The 17,036-nt window shown below is 37.4% G+C and overlaps 1 protein-coding gene across 1 annotated transcript in view; it reads left to right on the top strand.

Moving 5' to 3' along the window:
- Window positions 1–12,280, top strand: part of LOC121416874 (sodium/myo-inositol cotransporter 2-like) — a 103,394-nt gene extending 91,114 nt beyond the window's left edge. Inside the window, exons 12-18 of the mRNA XM_041610397.1 lie at window positions 877–1,012; window positions 1,380–1,487; window positions 1,962–2,127; window positions 5,288–5,456; window positions 6,323–6,535; window positions 7,316–7,460; window positions 11,119–12,280. Coding sequence (XP_041466331.1) covers window positions 877–1,012; window positions 1,380–1,487; window positions 1,962–2,127; window positions 5,288–5,456; window positions 6,323–6,535; window positions 7,316–7,460; window positions 11,119–11,357 — 1,176 coding nt within the window. The 3' untranslated portion in view covers window positions 11,358–12,280. The remainder of the gene's footprint in view (window positions 1–876; window positions 1,013–1,379; window positions 1,488–1,961; window positions 2,128–5,287; window positions 5,457–6,322; window positions 6,536–7,315; window positions 7,461–11,118) is intronic.
- The last annotated feature ends 4,756 nt before the right edge of the window (window positions 12,281–17,036 follow it).

Below are 17,036 nucleotides of genomic sequence, written 5' to 3'. Positions count from 1 at the left end.
TTAATGACTTTTGCACTAGCGACATAATGGACGGTTTGAATAATATTAGATAGAACGACTGTTATCGATTCGCCGTACGGCAGCCGTAGTGGGAATGTGACTGAGGTATTAGCAATACCTGCATTTCTCCGTCGGGACAAGATTTTTTTTTCCTACAACTCGGGCTGATCCAGGATTGAAAAAAAGGGTGAGGGCTTTCTTGCGCCAGATATCTGAAGAATAGAAAAGTCTTTAACTTGCGAATTCATCCCCATTTTCCTCAAATATTCTAACATTATTAATGGCTCTCACGGGGGAGGGGGGGGGGGGGAACGGGGCCCAATGTGCCCCCATCCACTGGGTCTTCTACACTGCTTCGACTTCCCTACATTTTTATCTTTCCATTTATATATTACTCTTCGGCTAGTTTTGAAATTGTCAAGCTTTTAACTTACTCACCATTCTTACTGCCCGTCAGGCCTCCTGGCATGTACAAATGATGTAGGGCAGCAACAAAAAGCTTTCCATTGCCATGCCGTCTGTCCGTCTTGGACCATTCTCTGATGTGATCCCCATGTCTGCTGGATCGTTTCTCCGTCCAAGGTCCGTCGTCAGGTGTTTCTTCTTCCTCCTTGGGTTCACTGCAGTGCTGTCTTTGTTGCAAATATTATAATCTTGTTTCCTTAGAACATGCCCAATCTTAGCCACCTCCTTTTCATAGGAGCGTCCTCCATACTTTCTTGCATGGCATTTTCATATTGTTCTTCGATTATTATTCTGTTGGGCCAGAATTTGCGAAGCATACATTTTAAGCTTTGGGTATGAAATCCTGGCATATCTAGTTTAGAACTTTTTATCTTCTTAATCATACATAATGTCTGATTTCTTATATCTTAGGTGATGGTACAGAGAGCCTTGGCAGCGAAGAGTCTCTCACATGCCCAAGGTGGATGCCTCTTTGCTGGTTTCTGTAAGATATTACCCCTCTTCATGACAGTCATACCAGGGATGATTGCAAGGGTTCTTTACACAGGTAAGAAGGTGATGAGGATGATGGTAATGACGAAGATGATGATGAGGAGGAGGATGAGGATGATGATGATGGTGATGATGAAGGTTGTGGCGATGATAATGATGGTGATGATGAGTTTGATGATGGTATAATAATGATGATTTTGATCGTGATGGTGGTCAATGATGCTGATAATTATGATGGTGATGATGATGACGCTGATAAGAGATGATGATGGTGATGATGGCCATGATGATGATGATGATGATGGTGATGATGATGATGGTGGTGATGGCGTGGTATCGGTGGTTGCGGTGTTGGTGATACTTACGTCTTCATCGGCCGAATGTCAATGCCGTTGTCAAATTATTTTTGCTTTGGCCTCCAGATACCGTAGCCTGTGCCTCACCGGAGACGTGCATGGAAGCCTGCGGGAACCCTAAGGGGTGTAGTAACACTGCCTACCCAACCCTCGTCCTCGGCATTATGCCTGCTGGTAAACTCAATATTTAAGACACATAGGCCTCAGCTTTCATGGAGAGCGGAATTTGCTTAACCCAGACGCTCTTAAAAGCATGGAGGAAACCCTGTATTCGAGGCAAAAGTGGGGGGGGGGGCGAACTTATATCTTGAGTACTTTCTTTCATATTATATGAAAGAAACTTTTCATGATGATAATGTTTGATATCTCGGCGCTCCTTTAATAAATACGTCACTACAACGACGGAAGCTTCGCGTCACCTCACCAAGATTATCATAATAGATAATGATGATTTGGTGATAATAATAATGACATAATAACAATAATAACAACAACAACAATACTAATAATAAAAATACTAATAATCATAATAAAATTAATGATTAATATTGGCTCAATTAACACCCATGCGGTACTGGAGAATTCTGATACTCATAATTCGTATTACATATCGCTGAATTCCTTGCTTAAATCTACTTTTCTTGTCAGGCCTTCGCGGGGTTATGCTTGCCGTAATGCTTTCCGCCATAGTCAGTAGTATGACGTCACTACTGAATAGCATCAGTACTCTCTTCACCGTGGATATATGGATGTTTATCCGAGAGAAATATTACAACACCAAGCCAAGCAATAGAGAGATGATGATAGTCGGAAGGTGAGATGAAACTGTGATTGTTTCTTCTGGTTCTGTTGTTTATCCGTGCATGGTACTTTCTTGATGCGCAATAATGGCGCAGATACGTTTCTGTTACGACTGTCGTACGACGCGACGAAGGTCATGCTACATAGGTCCTTCTGAATGAAAATGAATAAAACTGTTATTTTGGACTCGCCATACGGCCGCCGTAAGGGAAACGTAACTGCGCTATAAGCATCAATGTACTATGTGTGCTAAAGTACAGGGCTATATTTCATTACAAATACAGTTCGTATCCCAAAAAAAATAACACTATTAAAAAAGTCCTACAAAAGATAAATATGTAATATTCTCGGGCTTTTTTCACATGAAAAATTGGTGCAGATCTCTTTAACCCTAAAAAGACTGGGGGGGGGGCTGATTCAGCCCCCCCCCCCCTCGACATTTTTCGCGATAAATCCGCCGCGCAAAATTTTTTAACCGCGTCGCTCGCTGACATTTTACTTTCAAGTCTTGCGCAACTTTTGAGACCAAAATTGTGACCCCCGGTTCCAAAATTACGCAACATTTCGTAAGTGCATGCAGACCCAAAATTACTCAAAAACGTGAATTTGTGTACAAATCCAATGCAAATAGTGTTCTTAGCCAAAATTCATAAATGTATCATTATTTTTCCTTTTACTGCTTAAAATCAATCAATTTTATCTTTTTTATGGTCAAAATAAATTCCCTGACAATTTCCATTGAAAAAACAATAAAAAAACAAAAAGTCAAAAAACAAGGAAATACATAAGAAATTTAGAAAACAATAGAATACATAAGAAAATAAATGTGATTTTGAATTTTTTTAAAAATCAATTTGATCAGATGCCTATCTAGAGTATGTGAAACAAAAATTAGCATTTCAGGGGCATTATTTTATTAATTAGAGCAAACTTATGATTTTACGCATAAATTAGCATAATTAATGAGACATGAGATTTTTTGCAGAATTTGATGTTATAGTTTTGTAGATAATGCCATGGGTAACGCGTGTGCCAATTTTCGTCGCGATCGCGCGATCGACAGCCAAGATCATAAGGGGGGTCTTCTTCAGTCTTCTTAGGCGTCGAAATAGCCCAGTCTATTTAGGGTTAAGTTAATGACGATATGACTGTTGGCAAACCTTTCCGCTTGAGTCGGCACACCTCTCTTTTTAAAAAATTGATTTGCAAACACCTGTAAATAGTTATTAGGGGTAAAAGACGTTAATCGGGAAGAGCGCATAGACTCTAGCTAAGACGATTGATTTGATCTATATATTTTTTTCCTTCCAAACTTGTTTCCTGGGCCAAAACACCCCTTTGAGCACCACTTACCCCTCACCCACTCCCATGCACGCACCAACGGCTATCGCTGTGGTATCTGATAGCCAAATATTGATTTTTCATTTTGGGTTTTCTTATTCCTTATGCGAAAGGAAAGTGTAGAGAAACGTGTATGGCAGAACTATACATATAATATCCTGGAAAAGTCTGGAATCGTCTGAAATGAACGTTTGTTTACATTGATTTGCGTGATTTTGCGTCATCATATCCAGCTTGTACAAACAACCTAAACGTTATTTAACCACGAGTAAATATTTTCATTTGGGTAATAAAGTTGGTTTATAAGTTACAATGTATCTTTTAAGTTCTTTGACCCCTAAACCAGATATATTTGATAGACCTGCAGCAAGGTCAGTTCTTTTTGTTACCTCTGTTCTTCGGCATATATAGCGTGAAAATCAAAGTACCATGTGCCCACAGACTTCTGCGAGCTTACCGTTACTGGACAGTGCTCCATAAAGTGTAGACTGTAGAGGTCGAACCAGTATAATGGTGTAATGACATTTGCTCCTGCGACAATTTCCACGGGCTTAATTTCGTCTAAGATATTGGGTTAGGGTTGCAATAGGGTTTATTTTCTTTGACGCGCAGCACGCGTTACAGCTGCACTGCTAAAGCCAGGGTAATTATTTGTTGTAACATAAAATTCCCCTATTCCTCTTTAATATTGATGTTACATTGCTTTTATTTGTAATGATCCTAACCCTTTGATATCTTATAGTTAGACATACCTTTATAACTGATTGCCATTTTTTTTCTTTTTTTTTCTTTTTCACTCGATTTTCTATTGGCCAGAATTATTTCATTGTTTATTATTTTTATCAGCGAATAAATTATACAATTAGTAGTATTAAAATTAGTTACTGTTCCTTTTTAATAATTTAAAATATTTTAGCTTAATATTACCATTTAAGTAACAATATTTGTTTATTTATGTTACTAAGTATTGTTATCTTTGATTTAGATTTTGACTATATTTTCATGTATGATGTGATGATTTATGTTATTCTTTATGTTTTCATCAGGTCATTGATGAAAAACAGTTTTATACTGATCTTTTGTACCTGATTAAATATGTTCTAATAAATAAATAAATAAATTATGCTGCATATACTGTAGAGCGCTTATAGAGACTTCTGACAAAGCATGTATTAAGCGCTATATAAGCAAGTATTATTATTATCGGTTTAGGTTAGGGTATAGTATTAAAGCCAGGTTTTAATGAAGTTGGCCACTCCATTAATGTGCGGACTTTGCAGCGGAGTAATTGTAGCCGGGGCAAATGTCATGGAACTGTCAACGATATACTCTTGTTTTAGATGAGACCAAGACCTAATAACATATGTAAAAAAAAAAATCAAAATTTCGTACATTTTTCAATTTACAAGACTTTTTCAAAGTGCAAAAAATAACAATATTAATATTCATTAATGAATATATATTTGAGATCAGTAGTATGGAGAGGGACGTAGCAAGGTCAATACCCGTCTTCATCAAGCTTTCGGGCACATGCCCTTCATCAGGATCTAAACCAATGTATAAAATACAAAATATAGGCCTATTAATAACAATGGTAAATAAGTAGGCCCATATTTTGCATTTTATATATTGGTTTAGATCCTGATGAAGGGCATGTGCCCGAAAGCTTGATGAAGACGGGTATTGACCTTGCTACGGCCCTCTCCATACTACTGATCTCAAATATAATTATGAAGGAGACCCGTACACGTACATCGCCAAGACTGATTACATTTATATATAATATATATATATATATGCATATATGTATGTATTATGTTGTATTTCGAAAGGGTGATTGTGCTTCTGATGACTGCTCTGAGCGTTCTGTGGATCCCGGTCATTGATCTATTACAAGGAGACAACCTACTCAAGTATTTTACTCGTATCCAGGGCCGAGTCACGCCCACCATAGCAGCCGTCTACGTCCTCGCTGTCCTCTGGCCGAGAGCCAATGAAAAGGTTCGTAATAAACCCTCTGCGCCCCGTCCGCCAGTTAGATTCGCGCTCTCGTATCGCTTGATTCTCTGCAAACCGAGGTGCAGGAGAGCCAATCAAAATGGATCGTGACATATTTTATGCACCCCGTCAACCAATCACAACATTTCTGCCAATGAGCTATGAATCCCGTAGTGTTGGATGGTCATGCAATAACGAATACGGAACATCAATTCTGATTCGATACCGAAGAAGGATGACCCACTGCAACTGTAGCGATTCCATGACGTATACATGTATACGAAGTCTCGCGCGATGCCTCGGGGATTCAGTGTTTATCTTTTCCGAAGTTAGGTTTACTTCCAAGTCGACGAAAGCACTGATTCACGAACGCTAATAAATGTTAACTCCAAAACTGGTCTTTTATTTCTTATTGGGGAGGCGGGGGGGGGGGGGTAATTTCCTTCAATATCCAATGATCTAATTGAGGGGGGGGGGGGGGTCGTCACTCCCCGCAAATTCTAAATGGTACACCCCTTCCAAAAAACACGTTTTTATATCGAAGAGGTAAAAATTATACTTGCACCACATTCCCTTCTAATTTATATATATAATTTACAATATGGGAAATTAACGGAATCATTCTATGAAATTCATTGAGGTATGCTCTTTAGAAGTGCTTCATTGGTAACAGTACATTAATTGCCATTTCATTTTGGCAATCGATGTCTTTGATCATTGCTTTGTGTAACATTGCAAGCAGGAACAAAACCCTGTAAAATGATAATGTTTATAAAATCAAACTTAGACAATAAAATGATAGACCATGTAAGAGACAAATGATTGGCTGATGCTGTTATCTTTTTAATGTCTGTTTCTTCTCATCTCAGGGGACGTTTTGGGGTTTGATGATTGGAGCATTAGTCGGTTTCATCCGGTTGATCCTAGACTTCACCTATCCGGATCCGTCTTGCTGGGACGAGGATACCCGTCCAATGGTGGTGAAAGTGCATTATTTCTACTTCAACATGATTCTCTTCACTATCGTGTTCGTCTCTGTAATCATCATCAGTCTGCTGACCGAACCGCTGCCCAAGTATCGGGTAAGGGTACTTTACGATACCGGACGGGACCACTCGAGTCCGGATCTGAGTAAAATGGCAAATATTATGCACTGACCACTTATCTGAATATTATCGAATCAGAGGCACTGATCCAGATCGCGCAGCTGTAGTAGAGGTCAGTGACATTTCTTCGCGTGTTGGTGACCTGCAGTTGCAATAACATAGTTTAGGTTCTGAGGGCGGGCGCTAGGAGATTATGGCTTCACGTGCATAAAGTCTTGTAAGCGTGCTCGCTTACTCGAATAGTCGTAATAAAAGACGTTTTGATATATTTATATGGAAATTGTCCGTAGGCAAACAAAAGGTTTAGAAGGAATGACATCTATTTCTACAACAAACATTTGTGTTTTGCCAATGTCATGAAAAATCTAGTTTCAATTTCCATCACTGCACGCGTTGTGTTTGATTGTTCAATGCCTTTTTTTCCATTGTTCTGCGAGCTGCAGTCAAGAACAAGATCCCGAACATTTTTTTTAAATCATGATTGGGTCCTGTAGTCCTTCATATTTTTTTTTGATGATGCAAAAGTCATTTGTGTGATACATTAGGTTTTGATATTCAGAAAACGTTATCACATTCTCACATTCCCTTCCCATTTCTTTCTTTCCCCTCCCCTTTTTTGTATTGGTCGTGAAAATTTTTGCGGCCCTGTACGCCAATGGAGGGGAGGGGGGCTACAATTTTGCAATTATTAACAATAATGCAGGTTGATTTACAGTTGGATTATTTGTCTTCATTTCTTGTTATCGCCTCTTGTAGGTGATAAGGACGACGTTCTTCACTCGATACCAAAAGCAGAAACGACCGGATGAGAAGGAGCTCGACGGGGATACAAATGAAGAGAGGCGCCTGGAAGACAAAGACTACAAGATGTTACCAGCAGAGGAGGTCAAGAATGGACATGGTGAGTGTTCTTATTAGCGTTCTTAAACTAGTGGAAACTATCTTAACGTGTATGAAAACGGTCGGGCGGTCTTAACCCTAAAAAGACTGGGGGGGCCTTTTAGGCCCCCCCCCCCTGTACATAAATCGCGATAACTTTTTTGCGCATGAAGCGTTTGCGCCGCCATTTCATGACTTTTTTCTCTTGAGTTTTGCGCAACTTTTGATACCAAATTTGTATACCCCCATGCCGCGGTTGCGGAGTTACGTAACATTTTCGTATCACATGTCACGTAAGAAATTGAAATATGTATTCGTTTGTGTGTAAAGTGTATGGTATTTGAATGAATGTTATACACATTGTTTTCTAACTACATTTTTATTTGTTTCTTTCTATATTATGTCACTTGTGAATTCAAGTAGCAGTTCTAGGATATGAAAATAATGAAAAACATTGCATAAAAAAATAAAGAAATACATAAGAAATGCAAAATAAAGAAATACATAAGAAATTAAAATCAAAGAAAAACATAAAAGTAATGCAACAAAACATGCCAATTGTTGTATTTCTCTACATAACGCGTGCGGAGTACTTATTGCATATTTAGTAATTACTAATTTGCATAAGCATATCTAATAAAGCAAGCATGAAACAACACAATTCCATGATAAACAACCTCTTCTTACAGCTGAAAACCTTGAAACAGGAATTTATGGACCGCAATAAGTACCAACATATGAAAAATTCAATTTTTTGATAAAAAATTGCATATTCACATAATGAATTATGAATATAATTTGCATAAATTATGTGATATCTCTTATGCTTTGTTTTCACCAGCTAGTGTACATGTAACACATCACTTGTTTATCTTCCAAGATTGCTTTGGCTCATTGCAAGAGAGTGTAATGCAATAAAACATGCCAAATGTTGTATTTCTCTACATAACGCGTGCAGAGTACTTATTTGCATATTTAGTAATTACTAATTTGCATAAGCATATCTAATAATTCAAGCACGAAATAACACAATTCCATGATAAACAACCTCTTCTTACAGCTGAAAACCTTGAAACGGGAATTTATGGACCGCAATAGGTACCAAAGTATGAAAATTCAATTTTTGATAAAAATTTGCATATTCGCATAATTAATTATGCATATATTAAAAAATACAATGAATATCAGTATTTTGACTATGTTTTCTTTTAGAGGACATGACAAAGGATGTGTGTGCCAAATTTGGTTGCGATCGGACGATCAACAGCCGAGATCTTAGCGGGGGGGGGGGCCAAAAGGCCCCCCCCCCCCGTTTTTCTAGCCTCCAAAATAGCCCAGTCTTTTTAGGGTTAAAAATGATCTTCCAAAGCCATGAAAGCGGTTCGCGATGTAATTTTCTTGATCGCTTTGCCTCGTTAAACTTGTTTTAGCGTAAGTGAGGACATTCTTCAGAAAGCGATCTTACCCGCGATCTCCTCACATTAATTTGCGCGCGCTACTCCCCACACTTTGAAAACCGTTCTGCGGCCTTTGTATTGTGACATATCATCATAGGGGTTTTTGGTAGTATTCTCTACAACTTGTTAGGTCTTATTAAAATTTGAAAATGTTGGTGGCTACCCCGATTATAGGCCCCTCCCCCATTTTTTAATTCTGGATCCACCCCTGATTTGTCCATAAATTAAACTGATCATGGGATTTTGTTAGGAAAAGAATACATTTATGCTGTATAAAGAGTATTCATTCCTAAGTTTTCGAATGTGCTCGCTCAACCATGAAAATGTTAAAAGTTCGGAAAGTGTGTGGTGATAGAAATGATGGATGATAAAAACAACAGCAATTAAATTCACATTTGAAACCGAATTTGCCCCCAATATGCAACTTATTACCCTTTAAAATGAGTCTGTGACATTGAAAATACCAATTTTCCCACTTTGATGCGTGCTCACTCATCCATGAATGAACAAATCGATTTCATTTTTGCACAGAATTCTGCCCATAGGTTGATAAACATTACTGCCAAATGACATTGCTAAAAACAGCCTTGAAAAAAAGTTCCACCATATTTAATAAGGGGTTACTTATTCTTGAACATATGCACCCATAATGTACACAAGCCTACGAGGGAGGAAGTCAAAATTTTAACAAATATGAAATAAGGGTTTGTTTCATGGACGTTTTTTTGTTACTTCTACCAACAGTTATTTCATGAAACTTCGCACAAGACTTCAGAGTAACACTATGCAAAAGGCGCGCACACCAAAATAACAATTCGATACGGCACAGAGTGGGGCCAAGGCCTTGAACTTTCTTCTCATTTGCATAATTTTCGAATATTGTGTGCTCACTGATGCATTAAACATCGGGATTTTCATAAAAATTAAATCAAATGAGCCACGCAAGCAGGTTTGTGACAGATATCTATAGTTACAAATTGCATTTTTCCAATAGAGAAGAGAAGAGCTAATCACATTCCACACGTTCATTCAAGCGTGAATGTTTAATTAAACGCCTTTGGATCATTGAAGCATGTTAATTGCCAGTGAACATAACGAACAATCGATAAAAGATCAGTTTCAGTTACCAAAATGACAATACTTAACCACGCAGGCCTATGATATTTGAAAATCGTATTTTCTGTTTTCAATAAATGTTCATTGAACCGTGAAACGATGAATATTGTTAAAGATACTCTTCCCCAAAAATAATAGTCATCATATTCCTTCATTTTTATCGATAAAAATGTGTAAACAATCCAATTATAGCAAATTAGCACTTGTGTTCTTTCAACCGTGAAATTTAGCCCCAAAAGTTGTATCGTATTTTAGAAAGTACCTTTTACAAGCCTTATCACTATTTTTCATGATGAGAATGTGGAATCAGTTCCTATAAAATGGAATCAAAGTCATGATATTTGGCTTGTGACTTTTGAAAAGTGACATTTTTGCCTTCCGACGGTGCTCACTGAAGCATGACGTAAAATACGTCCATAACATTTACTCAGAGGATAGCTTATAAAATTACCTACACGCTCATGTAAAAATATATAAAAAAACTCGCATTGGTTCGGAAATTATTGATGTTTGTTCAAGGGGGAACTTACTTTTTTGTTGTGTATATTTCGGTGGAGCACAATTGCCGTGTCTGGCGAATTAACCATTTACACTTCCTCCCCCTCCACAACAAAAGTGAACCTTGGATACTGAGAAATACGAAATGTTGACTGGCGCGCAGGTCTTGATATATTATCATATGAACGCAGCAATGATGATCCTAATAGACAGAACAACCAAGTTGTCTGTGATTGATCTTCGTCGCTGTTTTAAATGAGATTTTTGGCGTTCATTTAGCACCAAGAATAATGATCTCGTTCAGACATGGAATCTTAGTTGGAGCAAAGTTATATTATGAACGGATTAAATTTCAAGAAACGGATGCCAGGACCCAGACGTATGCTATTTTGGAGGAATAGGAAGCCTAGTCTGAGGTAAGGTCGGAGTAACTCTGTCCAGACTGGTATTACTCAAACGTTTCCTCCAACCAAAATAGCATACGCCCGGGTTGTGATGATATCTTTTCAATTTCAATTCGTTTATAATAGAATTGTACTACGCCTATAGATCCCACGCCTGTACGCGATAAAATGGATTAATCTCTGTGATTCGCTTTCTTGTTTGCAGTCGTCAACGAAGAGCCAAAACCACCGGAGCTTCGGAAGCGAATACTCGCATGGTTCTGCGGGTACGGCGATGACACGGAAGAGGGACGGCGGTTGGCCCGAGAACAAGAGTTCCACAACCGCAAAGTCGGAACCCTGGAACAGGACCCGAGGGCTAAGAAGTTCCTGTATTTCTGCATGGTTCTCCTTTTGGCCATCGTCACATTCATGTACACATTCTTCTCTTTCGATTGGATTTGATAGTCGTCGCTTTGTAGATTTTTTTTAGTTTTGTCTGGTAAAAGGCTCCCCAGGGGTGGATTCAGGATTTTTCGAAAGGGGAGGGGGCACATTTTCCCGCGAAAAAAGGGAAATAAACGGTCTTCACTGTCAAAGGGAAGGGGGGCACGGGCCGGCTGTGGAAACAAAACAAATCTTTATTTGATAGTATGAACAAATAAATAACGAATCAAATTATGTTATACAACTCTTTGCAAACATTCTTTTTATATGTTTTCTACATAACATACAATATTTTATAAATGGAAGAGAACTAGTGCTGCTTACTTCATCTCTGTGATAGTAAATGTTGTTGACCGAATATTAAAAAAATATGTATGTATTATGCTTATAATATAAGCATAATACATACATTTCTTTAAAGCATATTATTATCCTTGTTCATATCTTCCCCTCCCCCACTCTCTCTCTCATTCTCCCGCTTGCTTTCCCTCTCTCTCATTTTGATTTTTTTTTGAAAACAAACACAAATTCGCAAAAGGATTAATTCGGTTGTTTGTTCTGTGTGTTTTTTTTTATTATGGATTAATTGACAAACATGCTTGACTGATTTCTATATTTCATCAAAAACAGCGTTCTATTGGCACTGCGCAGTGATGTAATCCTGCCGCCATCTTAGATGCTCAATCCATTGCCTATAGTGATGGTCTACTGCAGCTGGCGCATCTCTGACAACTCACTTTTTGTAAATTTCTATGTCCTCTGAGGGAGGGCGCTATGAAATTATGACGTCATAATGCCTAAGGTCTACTTAGATTTGATTTACATTTGGAAGCAAAGATGAAAAAAATGGTGAAGAGCCATGTTAACACAGTTCTCTGAATGGAAATTTGTATTTTGGTTCAATATACTTCCTATTAAATTGGACTGCTTTGATTTTCAAACGTGCAGTAGTAGGTATACTTTTTTCCCCTTTCCTTATGGAACTTAGGAATGTTTGATGATGTAAAGTTAATGGGTTTGTGTGTAACTGTGTGTGTGCGTATAAACCCCTCAAAAACTTTGGACTTTGGTCGATAATCCTTCCTCGGTTTGGGTGAATATTAATGTGTAATTGATGCCAATTAATAGATTATTTAATTTTCTTTAAAATGATACCGTACATGATATGACAATGGTTCACATGGAGGTGCAGTGCCTTGAAATGTAGGGCAAAAAGTTGCAAAATTACAGAATATTGAAAGTCACTGTTCTTTTTTCCGGGGTGATGAGTGAGTTTCGGAGCGATTTCTTTTGTTTTCATACACCTTAACATCAACATTAACATGGAATCAAACACATAGCAAACATGCATGGGTATTTCAACCCACGACTCAAACCATGTTATCTCACAGAACCCGTCGCTACATAACCACAACAAACATCAAAAATGAAGAAGCAGGGGCTTGATTTGAATGGATTTTCATCTCTGTTGACAAAGACAGATGAATCATGTTCTGTATTGACCCTTCATGACTATTTCTGCTCGTTTTGCAGGGTTTTTTTTTTAATTCAGACCTCATCCAACACTTTTAAATCCTGCTCTTTTCGTGATGGCATAATCATAACAAGCATGGTATCATTTTAAAGAAGATTAAATTATCTTTAAAATAATGGCAAATATGCATTGTGTAAACTTGGGAGTTAGGAGAAATCAATGGCTAAACTCAGATTTCCAAACTTTTTTTGAGGGGCTTATTTTATTTATTTTTTTAATTCTATTTATTTATTTTTTTATATGCATTTATTCTGTTCAATTAAATATTTTTTTATTCTACTTTACTATTCTTTAGTTTTATATAATAATAATAATAATAGCCAATTTTTATAAAGCGCTTTTCCCAGAGTGGCCCAAAGCGCGTTACAGCATATTATTACCCCGGTCATTGGATTCATTTCTATCAAGCACGAAACGTGCACAATTATTTCCACTCCCTGGGGAGCATTACTTGCATTCATCGCAGCCACATTATGGCGCTGGCAAAATCAAACATACAATATCTTTCGCATCCTACGGGTACCCATTTAGCACCTGGGTCGAGAGTGGCAAAGTGTGGATTAACCGCCTTGCCAAAGGACGCTAGACCGCGGTGGGATTCGAACACACGACCCTCTGTTTACAAAGCGAAAGTCAGAACCACTACACCACGGCTCTTCCACAAATATTTATTTATTTAAATATATATTTCCTTTCTATTTTTTATTCTATTTTTTATTTATTTATTTACTTATTATAATAATTATCATTATTTATTTTTTGGGGGATCTCAAATTCAAAATATCGTTACAATATCCCCTCCCCCTTATGACAGATGAGGAGGGGGTCTAAAAATCAATTTCAGAAGTAGTTTCGGGCTATGAGTAAATGGCTATTTGTTTGTTTCTTTTAGCTGTTCTCAAACTTTCTCTGGGCTTCTTTGATTTTAATTAATTTTCCCAAAAGGTAACGTGTTCGAAAGGATCCACATTCCTTCAATCGATTACCAAGAGGGTTAGATTATCTTTCAATTCCAAGGATTCTAGTGGTTTAATTCTTTGCCGAAATTTAAATTCTACGGTCTACCTAAATCCCATCTTTAATCATTGAGTAATATTTTTTTAAAGAAAAAAGTCCTCAAAGCAATTGCTTGTGGTGGGATAAGCCTCTCTACATAAATTCAATACAGAAAACGATTACAAAGATATGAGAAAGGGCTAAAAAAAATTGAGAGAAGGAGGGAGAAGAACGAGAGAGGGAGACGTGAGCGGGAAGGTGGGCATGAATCACTAAGCAAAAATGGAGTGTACAACACAACTACGTATTATGAGGTACTAGCGCTACGAGTATTTGCCCAAGAATTGAGAATTCGGAATCTCAAAAGTCAAATACTAATTACTTTCTTACTGTTTTGTCGAATCGTTCTCAAATTTTCACTATTCTTTTTTCACGCAAGCTGACCTATTCCAAGTGATCCACTGTCCTTTAGAGACTATACAGTATTATGAACTGTTTATTATTTTGTTATTATTAATCGAATAACCGGACAAAGTGAATCGACTAGAATTTAAAAACAAATTCTATTTTTTTTTCTTTTTTTTTCTTTACCAGACTTTTTTTTCAGTTTGATATAAAATTCATTCATGAATTACGGTTTAATGAGGGAAAGATCAAAACAATAGAAAAAGCAGTGTAAAAACAAACTATCATGAATCCAAATGAAAGAAAAAAATACAACCCCTACAGACAATACGTATATATTCAATGAATCTTACGTAAGATTACACGTGTCGACCGGAGAGCATCCGGAATTACTCGAAAGATATTTTGGCTGTGAACCTCTTTCGTTCAGTTCACCAAGTTCCCCTCTCAAAATTCAATCCACCCCAACAAGAAATTGATTTGAATAAAAAGAGAAAAATATGGAAGCTTAAAGGAAACCCAAACCCAAGAAGAGAAGTAATCTTATTGGAAAGAGTAAAATGAGAGGAACAATTTAAAAAAAAATCAACAAAATCGCTGGCGAAATAAGCAAGTTATGGGAGTTTGAAAACTCTTGTACTTTCTATGGGCATCGTCAAATTGGCAAACGTGCTTCAAAATGGCTGATTTTGTGGACAACCCTCCATTTTTTTTGTACGCGAATATTTCAGATTTTCCTCATCTTTCAAATTGCATCTTGCCTCCTTTTGAGCACAACACATATCATGGGAAAATATAATCCACACCATATATGTCAAGGTCAGAAGGAGATAATGTGAAATATGTAAAATAAAGGGGAAACTCTGAAAATATGATTACAAAACAAATGGAGAGTTGTCCACAGATTCAGCCATTTTGAATCACGTTTGCCAATTTAAGGATCCACATAGTCAGTACAAGACTTATTAATCGTCCATAACTTGCTAATTTCATAACCGATTTTGATGAAACTTTTTATAAATTATTCCCCTCACTTTACTCTTTCCAATAAAGATTGCTTCTCTTCTGTTTTGGTTTCCTTAAAAGTGCCACCGAGATGTTGAGATAATTATCTTGGGAAGTCAACATCATGATTGCAAAAGATCAGATGACGAGATCCTGGTTCTCATCATGACCACATCTTTTAGAAAAGATGATGAGATGACAAGATCCCGGATCTCATGTCAACATCTTTTAGAAGAGATGATGAGATGACAAGATCCCGGATCTCATGTCAACATCTTTTAGAAGAGATGATGAGATGACAAGATCCCGGATCTCATGTCAACATCTTTTAGAAGAGATGATGAGATGACAAGATCCCGGATCTCATCATGTCAACATCTTTTTCTTCAAATTTTGGTCGTGATTTTAATATTCTGAATTCACCAATGTTAGAAACTCAAAAGACATAGGTGCATTCAACATCAAGCTGGAAAGTAAAGATATCAACACGCTCATCTCTTTAAAGTACATTATCAATAGCGCGGCTTGACCCTTGAACCCTAACGCACGCGACAACCAGATGAAGGCGATTGTCAGTCTTGGACAAAATACAGCTACAGATTGACGTAAGTCGGAGCATAGACCTACGAGGTCCATGGTCGGAGGCGGGCATGAATTACTGAGCAAAAATAAAGTGTTCAACATAATCATGTATGCTGAGTTAGCGAAAGAGGACTTACCAAAGGCTTCAGAATTCGTGATTTCGACATTCAGATAGCTTAATCGTTTGTCGATTCGATCACAAAGTTAATCCCTTAATCGATTATTTGAATGGAGTAAATCGATTATATGTTATTCCAAATACAATTTTCTTAACAATTTTCGGGGTTGTTCCTAAAATATCTTTCCATATTTTTCCTTTAGTGAATTATTAATACTTTAAATATTTCAAAAAATAAGAAAAACTTTGATACAAGATGAAAAATACCACGGAAAAAATAAAAATGTTTCTCACTACAGAAATAATTATAAAATAATATATTAATTCTAAACATGTGTTATTGTGAATTAACAACAATCGAAAAGACGAATTTTTCGTCAAATTTTGTCCGTGAATTCAATATGCTGAGTTCACTAAATTCCTTGCTATTTGTCATTCCATTCCCTCTTGCCTATTGGGGGTTAACAAAGACACTAAAAGGGGAGATGGGACAGTAGATAGACCGCGTAATGAAACACTTGGGAAGAGCGCCCCAGTGTTGAGTAAGTAACGACCTTCAATTTTTTCCCCCTTACATTTGAGATGAATATATTTCAGATGTTTCTTGGTAATAAAATGTGGAAATATTTCCAGGAGTCAACCTTGAGCCCTCTCCAAACTCCACTCTCTCATTTTCCCCATATGTTTTATACACAGTCGCGTGCCGATATGCGAAGGTTTACTTACTCAACGCTGTAGGGCGCCCTTCCCTATCAGCACTTTAATATAGGGCGTTTAAAAAAATCGCCGAAGTGTCCGATCTTCCCCTTGTAGTATCTTTGGGGTTTATTTGCTTCCACAGTTCCCATCTACATCAAATTGTTGAGAGGGGGTACTATATGTATTTAAAAGTACTAATTTGAAAGTCGTGAGAAATACATGCTTAGAAAACATTTTGGCAGCGAATGTGGATGTATGCGGGCGTATCTTTTCATATTTGTCCCAATCGGGGGAGGGGGGTGGGACCGTGGGGGAATCAGTGAATCAAATTCACAGATGCTATAAGAACAATAATTGC

This window comes from Lytechinus variegatus, chromosome 6, assembly GCF_018143015.1.
Source record: "Lytechinus variegatus isolate NC3 chromosome 6, Lvar_3.0, whole genome shotgun sequence".
Taxonomy (NCBI): Eukaryota; Metazoa; Echinodermata; class Echinoidea; order Temnopleuroida; family Toxopneustidae; genus Lytechinus; species Lytechinus variegatus.
This window is presented reverse-complemented; position numbering and strand designations above follow the sequence as displayed.